The sequence below is a fragment of the Zootermopsis nevadensis genome, unplaced genomic scaffold (genome assembly GCF_977971745.1).
Source record: "Zootermopsis nevadensis isolate Lab colony 2312 unplaced genomic scaffold, Znev_1.0 Znev_ptg000012l, whole genome shotgun sequence".
NCBI lineage: Eukaryota > Metazoa > Arthropoda > Insecta > Blattodea > Termopsidae > Zootermopsis > Zootermopsis nevadensis.
The window spans coordinates 5831552-5844029 of record NW_028259144.1 but is presented as its reverse complement, the minus strand read 5'-3'; the positions used below and the strand labels follow the sequence as shown (position 1 = coordinate 5844029).

Genomic DNA, 12478 nt, shown 5'->3' with positions numbered 1-12478 from the left:
ATAATTCCATTTGCATTGTAAGTTGTTTTAATTATATGTAGCTTGTGCCTGTTATGTGAGGACAAGAAAACTGTAGAGATGTCTTCTTCACAAGTACAATGCATATTTCTTATCAGACTTTAAAATAATACTGTATTCTTACCTAACCTCTGTGTCTGACTTATGTGAATAGTTTTGGACTCTCCTGTACCAGATAAACTAGCAATATTTAATTAAACAAGAAAGTTTTATAATATAGAAGTGCATTATGTTGCATGACTTTTGATCACCCTGTAATATGTAATTTATAAAAAAATACTTGCTATGCATATTGTGATGACTGAAAGTGAAGAACTACTGTGAAATCCAATATGTGATACACAACACGCTGAACAGCAACAAGACAGCAGACTAACAAAAGTTTTACTTTGATGCCACTAAAGTGATGCCATACACACAAGATAAAGCAATGATAGGTGTGCTTTTTGTGAATTATGGCCCAGTATAAATAATAAAAATCAGATGATAACATTGCTATTTGCATTGTTTGAAGAATACAACACAGCTGATAAGAAAATCCCTCTCATGTTTTTTACTGTATTAACCCTGTAAGAAATAATTCACCCATGGCTTATCATAAAACTTAGGTGTGGTCACAGATGGGAGTGGACAATTTGTGAAAGAGACTGGAAGCCAGAAAACTAAAGAAAGAAATATCTGCTTCAGAATCAAACTGTTAACCACACTGTGCCACTGTTTCAAAGAAGCTTCAACAGGGCTATGAAAACTGAAGATCTTACACACATAAACTATTGTACCTGGATCTCTGAAGTGAGAAGTGAATATTTTCTTAAAAATCTAATGTACAAATTGTCAGTGTTATGAAAAGGAAGTACTCTTGGATGGCATAGTCATGTTTTGGAATGTTTGTGTTATATGTAATTAAAAATATAAATGTCAAAGGCAAAAACAGTTAAACTGTTATACAGTAAAGTTTGCACAAGCAGACTGTGTGTGTAAAACGTTAACATACAAGGGAACAAATAAGATACTCCTCTGTTAAAATCTGGATTACTGTAAATGTAAAATAAATATTATATTAATATGTATTGGGTATCTAAATTCTCTAGTCCCCTATTGCACAGCAGGATATCTATTTATACGAAGCTCTAACAGTTATCTTACAAATGTTGAATATAATCAGTGTTTATGAGAGACCTTAATGAGTAATATACAATAAAAGTAACTGTCACCAGACAAGTGCAACAACCTATAACAAAAGCTACATTATGAAATATAACATGCTATGAAAGTAATACAATGAAAACATGCAACAGGCTATGAAAGATAATAAAACCATAAATTACTTCACTCATAGTGAATTGTTAAGTAAGTAAAAGCATAAAGACTTTACAGCCAAAGATTAAAAATTTGTGAAGAACAAAATAAATTGTTTCTACTGACTGCATTTACAGCAGTCTTGGTGTTAAAACATTCTGGCTGCACAGTACATGGTCAGGGTTTGATTCCCTAGATGTATGATGAGAACTTGTCTTCATCACCACATACAAAATAACTCTGGAGTTAACTCTACACCCAAAAGTACACACACTGCAAGATTATAAATTTACCATTTGTCCAAGGTTTTTTATAATTTCTCCAATATGACCGATGTCAATTTACATACAAGGTGGGATTTCATGAAACCACCATGAAGTTGCTTTGGATAAATGCTGACTTCATTAGATACTCAGATACTTTTGTTAACAGTGAACTTTCTATTTGTAGGATTGTGTTGTGATGAGTACTAATCAAAAAAAAAAGCTGACTGCATTCTGTGGTTAATGTATCACATACTGAAGTTGTGTAATACCATTACAAACTTTTTTTAAGATAAATAAAATCAACAACAGTGCCACGCATAAAAATCTTTTGAGTTGGCAAATAAAAAAAAGTACAACGTGCAGCGAGAATCTGTTTTTATCAATCTTGTTACAAAACCCTATCATTCATTTGTATAAACCCTGTATTATAAATTCATATTACTGTCAGTACACTGTCTAAAACAAATGTCCATTAAATTAAAGGCAAGCAAAGTTTAGAGATGGTATGCAAAATTTAACAATTTCAGACTCAATGGAGATTAACAATAATTTTCTATATTCATAATACAGCAAACAATGCAGGAGATATTATCAAAACCATCAGAGCTTGGGAATCCTAAGATTAAACACATACATTCTTGTTTTTCACACTATCAACATGCAATTGCATTTCTTTACAATATAAATAAATGACTGGTTAAAGTTATAACATGCACTGTAAAGATGAAATTAACAGCCATGTTAAGAGCATTCATAAAAGTAACCACTTTGATTTATAAGAGAAATTATCCAGGTTTAACAACTTACCCAAGATAAATGGATTCAACAAGTTAACAAGCATGTGCAAAACACAATAGCTGTGTACCATACAGCTTATGAAAGGACCGATTAGGAAGTTATACAGTCTCCAGTGTAGGAATCCACAAACACTTTCCATATGTCTTCTGTCTGAATAGAAGTGTACACCATCTTCGCCTTCTTCTTGAAAGAATGAAGATTTAGCTGATGGGTATGAATGTACTTTTGTACTGAGGGAACATGTTTTCCTTACTTGTGGAAACACACTTTTATGAGACTGCACACATTCTTATCTAACCAGTATGAGTAATAATAATCAGTGATAAGCAACCATCTTTTACATAATACCAATATAAAAAAATTCCTGTCCACATTACAAGCCAAATAACAACTAAAAAATTCAGACATTTTGTTTATGTTATGTTTCCAATCATCAAACGTTATTAATATGGATATGAATCAGGAAGACAGAGGTATGATGCCTGGCATGAGCAGGAATATTTTCATCATCACTGCATTCAAAATGGCTCTGGGGCTCACCCAGTCTGCTATCCAATTGGATGTAACCACTCAACTCCATCTAGTAACAAGGTTAAAAATGTGTGCAGCTATACCTCCACTCATGGCATAGTGGTTAAACACAGCAAAATCTTAACCCTTTTATCATAGTTAGTATTAACACAAACAAAGATCCTTATAAAATTGAACTGATGTCAGAGGTAGGTGCACATAAAACTTAAGAAAAATATTTTTATGAATTACATTTCTAATTTTATGCAACAAAAATGTCATTTAGAAACTTGGGACTATTTCTTTGCCACGAACTTTCTTGCATTTGAATATTTGTAAATAATAATATTTTTTAGTTCTTAATTAATCAGAATAAATGTAGGGGTTGCTCATCACTTGTACAAATAAAACTTACATTAGTAATTCCAAAGTACACTGAACACACTTAATTTATATAAACAAATTAACATTTACACTACAAAAATTAAGAATACATACCTACTGATGATATTAACTTGAAGAAGTAATTTCAAAAGAAAACTGAAACAGTTCTTCCAAACGCTTAACTTTTTCAAGGCCAAGAAAAATGGAAAGATGTGTGTTCTTCATACTGTCATTTACTATCACACCAAAGTTTCTGCTGGTTAGCTAAGTAATGAATAAATCCCACTTATTTACACCAAAAAAGTCCATACACCTACACATCATTCAGCGCTGATTCCACACCCTTGGATTACATATGTTTCCATGCAGCTCAACTTGCACAAAAACAAGAAATGCCAAAGGCAGAAAATAATATTTTAAATTCCAACTGGAAAATATGTCTATCCTGTCTATCCCTATGTAAGAAAGGATCATTTTGAGAATAAATTCTGCTTTCTCTTCAGGTGGACAAGTAGTGACTTACAGAATTAACAAAGTTAAAATCTATGCAGAAAAAAACTGCTGACACAATTTTTTTGTGTATACAATCAGACGATATAAATATCATCTGTTTGTGTATATATATCAATGTAAAGTGTTGCTAGAGGCTGGAAGACAAATGAATTAAATTCATTCAGTTACCAAGACAATTAAAGAGTACTGGTACCCCTGACTGTGGTTTGTGGCACCACTGCATTTTGCAATCATTTTCTAAATTCTTCACTCATAGATAATAACATGCCAAAGAAATATACTGCAACATTTCAAACAAACACATCACTACAGATAATCACACAATTAAATAGGAACCGGTCTTTTAGCTGCAGCTCGTTCAGTTAGTAAGGATGTGATGGCACAACTGAAACGCATTAATCATGGGCCACACACTAACACCATGCCAACAAATCACATCATATGGAAGATGACACACATTATCTTTATCCTATCATCCATTTCCTACTAATTTTATAATTCTGGTAGTCACTGGCAACATTCAGTACTAAAAGTTTTATATAAAAAAACTGGTAAATATTTCTATGAATTTACTATGAAACTGTTTCAGAATTTCATCTCTGTAACTTAATTCTGAGTAAAGATGAGAAAATGCTAAAGTTAAATAAAATTCAGTTAGATTTCGTTCTTGTAGGAGGTACATGAATATCAGAATGTCCCATTTCAAACCAATCCAACACAAAGAATTTCCGGTATGTTTAAAAATCATATACTTGAGTCCTCATCTTCAAAGGACTGAAGCAAGTATTAATTTGATGATAAAAATAGGTTCAAAATGAGCTATCTAGAAAATTAATAATTAAATTTAGGCCAAATGTATGGGGTTTTGTAAAGACATTAATCAAGAGGCAAGGCCAGAAATGGGTACAAGTAGGGTTTTGAAAAAATGTAAATAAAGAATGGCTATGAATATGCACGGAACAGCACTGACCTAGTTGAAATATTTATCTTGAACATTTATGGGAGTTTTATCACTCCTAATAAAGAAACATTTCAAATTTGAAATCCAAAATTTTTCTCTATTCTTCTCCACATTAAACAATGCTGAATTTAAAAATATCTTGCTTGAGAATACATGTACCAGCAGTACTATTTGTTACCAAGTTTGTTTCCGGGTTTATCTAGTGATGCTATAATGTAAAATTTCACTGAGTTGGGAAGAACAAGTTATGGCAAATTTCCTGAGGAACAGGACAGCTGACTGCCTGGCCCAAATGCACAGCACCACTTTGCTGCTGAGAAAAACCTACTTGACCATTCATTACTTCCTTATGTATGTAGAGACATCTTCCATATCACATAATTTTGTGCAAAACTCACACTCAATTTTATACCTTGTGCCCCCTGTAAGAGCACAGCACTAAGACTAAGTGTGGACTTGCCACTGGAAGTGCCTGCAGCTTGGCCGGCCACTGCTGTTATCACTTTGGCCATTAGCGCAGGTGACTGTGGAGGAGTTGAGCTGGGTGCAAAACCTAGTACAATGAAGCGTGTTCAACAATGAAAAAGACAGCAAGTAAAGAAACAGAACTCAGGGATGTTTAACCTACAGCTTACATGATCATAACATAAATCTGGAAACTGAGGAGAAAGACACATATTTTGTGAAAATATAAAAGATATGAAGCTTCATGGAATATAAGATTTAACAGTAACAAAGATCTAATATACTCAATACTATTTTAAAAAACAAATTTCAAAGTAAAGGTTAACAAAGAAATTACAGTCATTCCTCCATATTCATGAATTTGCTATCCACAGTTGAGCTCCCATCAATTTACCATGGATTTTCTTTGAATGTTTGCATGCTACATTCTCATGAGATTTATATAATTTCTCAGCATCACACACACACATATATGTGTTACATTAAAGTCAGTCTTCACCTCACTGTTGTACTAGCAGCATATCATAAAATCTAGCTTATCTGTTTGTATTTTTGCACACCCTTGTCTTCAAAAAGAAAGATAAGTGATGTTAATGGCATAAATAGAAGTGTAAAAGCCATGAAAGAAAAGAATCATACACATTTCATTTAATAGACATATTATATATTTATCATAGTTCATGCCCTTATACACGAACATCTTTAGAATGAATACTTCATGAATGTGGAGGCATGCTTGTGTATAACATTAAGTGAAAGACTGCCCACTTCAAAAGCAAACACAAAGACATCTCATTTCTTGATATCATTAATACACTTCCTGTTCAGTCACATGCTGGACTACTAGTCTGTTACAAGGTAGAAACACTGCGACAACATATTTAGCAACAGTAATAAAAAGTCTATATAATTTTTGTGTCAATGAAATGATGCTACTAGTGTTATTTATATCTCATGATTTCAGTGTTAAAAAAGGTTGTACATAGTGTGGTTACACATAATATAATTATATTCATCTGTTACCATATTATTGCTGTTAGTATGAAACATATTTGTTGAAGAAACAGTGCCAAACTCTAACATGGACATCAGCACCAATAATCTTGTAGATATGGCTACTGCAGAAGAAGTAATATTAATAAAATTATGTGAAAGAGGTCAGTTACTGGAAAGAAAGAAGATTGGCAAGACCAAAACCCACACAAAACAACAGACAGATGGTTACTATATAAATTATAAGTATCTGTTACATTATAATTCTTTTATATAATATTTCTGGCACTTTTTAAAGTGGAGTGGAAAAGTCAGCTGTGTATTCAAGAACTTTATGGCAAGCTTAATAAGACAGAAAAATCCTTCTGATATTTTTTGAGATGTATACAATCTATCTTTGACAGATTCATCTGGCTTGGAAAAGTGATGCCCTGGAAAAATGTGTCCCCTTAATTAGAACATATTTATTATAATTTTCTTCCTCCTTATGGGCTTACAGGCATTTTAAAAATTAATTACTGGCTCTGGCACTATGATTTTATAAACAAATAACATAAACTCAGAACCTGTTGCCAAAATATTTGTAAGTATCATAAGGTGTCAACATTGAATGTTCATAATGTAAATTACAAATCCTTGTGCTTATTCATCCACATTTGATTTTTAACTTGCATTCATAGTTTATGCCTGCACAATAATTTCTTCACAGACTTTTATAATGTTTTTAAACTGAATTGTACATTCAATTTAAATACTACAATATTTAAATAATTAAAACATATATTAAAAAGAAGCTCTTGGGCATGCTGCAGATTATTTCACCTTAAAATGAAGCTGACAGTACTGTGTAACCCTTTTTATGTATCACAATTGGTTGTTCTGATCTATCTATAATCAGCTACACTTATCATCAAACATATCAATTGGCTGAAATAACGTTTGTAAACGAATAAAATCAAATTAATTAATAAGGAGGAATTATTTTTTATGATTATACAAAATTATCAATAATAATGAAAATAAGATGGCTGTTTTCTGAGTTGTAGTATCATGCAGTCTGATAGACGTTTACCAACATTTCACAAGTCCTCGCTGCCTTCATCATCAGGGTAGTCACCTTGTTGATGGTACTACAATCCAGAAGACAGCCATAGAATCTAAAATCCTACTTCATAATGTTACAGAATTATGAAGTAAGTATAATGATGAAGAACTTAGAAAATTATAATTAAATAAATAAAATTAAAATTTAAATGAACACACAGTTACAGCTCATGCTGTCTGTAATGCACACCACCCATTGTTTGAAAGCTGTCAATTTATATCAACTGCTGCACCACTGTGTGTAGTTTGTACAACTGATAAAATGTCTTTCAAACCAATGCACTTAACAGATGTATAGAGACAAGTATATGGCAATGTGCCATTATATAATTGCCTGGGAAAAGCAGTTATTTTTAGCACAGCTAAGAGCAAATGTCAAATAAAACATATACTTAGAATCATCAGTCTGTCAAAATATACTCATGCATTTCTATGTATCTTCAAGAATGGACAAGATTGTGTGAGAAAGTGCCTGTATTTGAAACCAGCACATAATAGAAATTTAGTAGAATAAATTGAATTTATGAAATATTCAGTGGCCCTAAGTACAATTAAATGTATCAGTATAACTAATTAACATAAGCATGGGGACATATTTTTCTCTTTACTGCCACATGCAGACTGGTCGGTTCTGGGGCCAAGCCAACTTACTGCCCAATGGATACTGTAGGTAAAGTGGCAGGAACATGAAGCCCATAATCTACCTGCAGCTAGTGCTCAGGCCAAGAATACATGGAACTTTATCTCTAATTTCCCTATACACCTTCATAACATGGTGTTTAGACCTAGGGAAAACTTTACCAATATTTAAACTTTAAATTGTACAGCTTTATGTCACACATCATTTACTGAATGTACACATTCACATAAAGAACGCAAATTAAATTTGCTGCCAGCAATACAAGCCACTTCCTTGTTAGCCTTTACTGTCTGCACTTTGCAACTCACTTATGGGAAATCTATGTATCAAAAAACAATTCAGATAAATATTCCCCACACTGTACTTTGAAGCTACACCTGAAAATTCATATCTAAACATAAGTACATAAAATTCCACAATTATCTTACAAAGTCTCTAAGTGTCAAAGGCTATAGAATAGGTAACATACTGCCTTATTGATGTTTGGAGGCTTGAAACTGAATGATTTGTAGATAAAGAATAAAGTCTCATGAAAATAAAGACTGTAACTAATTGGTAAGGAAATGTAACATGCAACAAAACAGGAATTAAAGGTGACAGAATACTGAAGAAGAAATTTAATGTAAAGTGTTCAGTGTCTAAAGTAAGATATTCCTATAACATCTCTTCTGACAATGTTGAAACTTAAAAATATTGCTGCCATTATACAGTAAGGTTACACACACCATATCAGAAATCTGGTGCATATTTTCAGCCAAATTGCATTTTAAAACATTTATATACTTTGCCATAAATAGAATGGTTACTGTATAAATAATTCATCTCTGATATATAAATCTGATGACCAAAAACTAGAACTTAGAGTATGCATGTCAGGCATTCAAATACCTGATTAAGGACATAATTAATTAATAAATTCTTAAGTCCTATTGCCCATGTATAAACAGAATGTATTTAAAGTTACATTAAATGAAACAAAGGAGGTCACAAAGAGTGATAGGAAACCCAATGTAAGAGGAGGGCCATGCACTGTGGTACCCAAATGATACTTTGCTGGCAAGTATGAAGTCTTCAGGATTGTTGTGCCATATAGTCTCGCAGAAGTTTATCGATATTTGAGATGATGGAGGCAGCAAGTACCTCTGAAATACCAGTAAATTTCTACCAGACTACATGGTGCAACAACCCTGAAGTGAATGACAGGATGATCAGTTAATAATACCTTGGAAAGGATATGGAAGGAGGCAGTACTATCCCAGCATTTTCTAGGAGGCAATGAGAAAAACCATGAAAATCCTCATTCAGAATTGTGTGTCCATCAACCATCTCTGTTCTAAATGTTTACTGCACTGTATCCCCACCTACACTATGCATTGAGGCCACAGAAGTATGTGCCTGTACCCTGATGTCAGTCACACTGTAATAACCTCAATCAATGCCTATGTGGATGACCCTGTTAGCTCATAATACATTTATGTAGGTGCTTTTGTTCCTTCACTCAGCAGAAAATGCTTATAGAACTATATAGTGTGAATAGATTTGAAAAAAAAATTCAAATCTAAAACTAATTCGCATTCTAGGATGAACACTAACTTCACACACACATTCAAATACTACCAACATTCACAAAATGGAAACAATGCACAAAAACAAAAAACTGCTCACTCATTTAAACATAAAGTATACAGACTACTTTTATACAACATGATAGAACTAATTCTTATGTTACAACTTCACAGAGATAACCTAAAATATTGCAACTTCACAGCTTTTGTGAGTATCATTACATTATTTTTGCACATGTCATGATGACACTGGCTTTTTGACATGTTTACAAAATTCTAAATACAGATTTTTTTTAAATTTTTTACAAAAGGCTCAGGTCTCCAATGAACACAGAGCTGTTAAATAATATATTGATCAATCAACAGAATTAAAAAATTTTGGTCCCTTAAGTCCAGTTATATAAAGGTTTCATCTACATATCATTTCTCATTAACAAGACTTCTGAAAATACCAATATATATGACCTTGTGCTATATGGAAGAAAATTATAAAGCTCAGAAACACTAAATCCATAACAAATGATTAAGAAAGAATAGCCAGGTGGATAACTAAAAGCTTTGAAGACACTTCACAGTACTATTAGCAAAGCCACAGAATAAGCAAATTTATGAAAATACACATCAAGTGTAACTCCCATTAATTCTGGTCAAGAGATGGAATTTTCAATGGCATCTGAAATATCAGAACTTCCCAATATGTGCAAATAGAGCTTCTACTTGTCTCCTTGCGTCCAATATTTAAACAGATAAAATTCCATTCTATTTATGGTACCAGTAACAAATCACATGACAGTAAGAGATGTATGTTGTTGTTTGCATAATATTCAATCACTGATGTTCTTTCTAGGTGAGAAGAAGTATAATTTATTTTACAGAACATAGAGCATTTTCACTGCCAAACAAGTCACATATTAATAAAATATGTTGATATATCTTTCACTTTTAATTGCAATCCATTATATTTGACAGCAGAATAAAACTTACAAGCATTAAACTGCTTGGCATTAATTCCTGGAATATAATACAAAAGCTATTAAGCACCAAAGATAAATATTTTATAGCCTGAATAAGAAATACATATGAATAGTAACTTCTTTTACCTTAGAAAGCAAAGAATTCATTGCTGAAAAAGTTTGGTTAGATGCAATTTTCAAGGTTGTCCAAGTGTCACTATCCTGAAAAAAAAGGCACTCTAACTGGAATAAGTAGCACAATATACACAAATAAACTGTGAAGACATTTTATAACAGACTATTGAATGTGCTTTTTCATAAAAGTAAAAGTAAAAAAGTAAAGCCATCCCGCTACATGCCATGTAGGTCATTTGGGGGGAGTGAAGTTATAGCTCCTACTCTTTCTTGACCTTGGCACTAGATGGGCATGAGTGGTCAGCATCACGCCCCAGCCACGCTTTAGCCCCGGGAAAGGACCCCGGTACCCATTGGACAGGAGGCTGGGTGGGCTCCAGAGCTGGTCTGGACACAGAAGCTACAGAGAAAATCCTCAATCCTCTGCCCGTTGGGGATCGAACCCCGGCCGTTCAGTCTGTAGCTAGTCACTATACTGACTGTGCTATCCTGGCTCCTGCTTTTTCATGAAAATTAAATTTTATTAAATTATAAATTTCAGTACAGAATTCACACATGTAAGGTATTAATCTCTTCATAATGCAGCTACCATTTCGTATGTTTTAAATTATTCAAAAAATTAAAAAAAAAAAATAGTGACACCTGCACATCCATCTGCACTTAAACTAATCAGCAATCTAACCTTCCTTAAGCACAAAATTCATACTACCTGCAACAAACTTAACAAATAAACAGAAAATACTGGTTCATGCTTTGAATGACCCACTTAACATTATATCAATTATCATTCAAACCCACAGTACTCTACAATATAACAATACATATAAGCAACATTCAAGTGATCACAAATCCCCATACAATTAAACTCTCCAACTTCAGACGCAGTCTTAGAACAGTTTAATATGCTGCCAGAGTGCAGTACCTACCAGGAGTCAGACATCTAGTAGTTAATAATTGCTTTATGGAGAACTTCATGTAAATCTTAAATTACCTAGTGTATATACCTCTTCTGTGCACATTGGAGTGGGTTGTGTCCCTGAAGATGTGTTTGCTGTGTAGTTTGTTCATGTATGAGGTGTCTGCTTCTTGCCACTGGTTTCAATTATGGATGTGCGAATAGTACGGATTTCTAATTATATGCAATCTTATGTGGCTTCCACATGATTTTAATTTGAAGAAAGGTACCAACTACCAGTGTCTATATGATACTCTGGCTGGTTCAACAGATTTTCAGTATAATCAGTTCATACTGGACAATTTTAACTTTTACAAACTGTTATATGATGTTTACAGATTTTGATTTAACAAAATTGATGTCCAAAATTTCAACTTAGGATTATACTAGCCAATCAGGGCCACCACTTTTCTTTAAGAGTGAAATTAGTTTTATCCCATTTATTACTTCATGGATCAAGAAATGTTTCAGACAAAACATAAAACTCAGGGAGAAAGAAAACTTTATAATTATCTATTTCATTATGACTGAGTACATTTCACAGAATGACTTCCAGCCTCTGAAATAAGACTCACTAATAAAGTTCTATGACTGGTTACAACAGTCCTACATAGCTATGAAAACCTTTCATAGACCAAAATAGACAAAAGGTCTAAAGTTCAGTTTTAAGTTTGAATTAAAATATCTGTGTATGGACATCAATCACAATTTTAACCTAGGTTAAGCTGCTAACAGTAAAAGCCTGAAGAAAAAAAATAGTGTTCATGCTGTGAACTTTTCTGACAAGGTTATTAACTTTGTTTTTGTTTTTAGGCAGGAAATGGGCTACTGTGTTTGTGGATAATTTATGGTAAACTGGTTCTCACAAACAAAATATCTAAAATTATGAAGAAAAATGTAGCTTCTGTTTCTGTTGCTT

The 12478-nt window shown here is 32.9% G+C and overlaps 1 protein-coding gene across 20 annotated transcripts in view; it reads right to left on the bottom strand.

Moving 5' to 3' along the window:
* CaMKII (Calcium/calmodulin-dependent protein kinase II) overlaps positions 1-12478 on the bottom strand; it is a 157784-nt gene that overhangs the window by 18120 nt on the left and 127186 nt on the right. For 9 of the 20 annotated variants that reach the window (XM_022069844.2, XM_022069845.2, XM_022069849.2 and 6 more), the window contains one exon: positions 5162-5302. The exons of the other annotated variants lie outside the window; for them this stretch is intronic. In XM_022069844.2, the coding sequence (XP_021925536.1) occupies positions 5162-5302 (141 nt within the window). The remainder of the gene's footprint in view (positions 1-5161; positions 5303-12478) is intronic. 20 annotated transcript variants of the gene reach the window in all.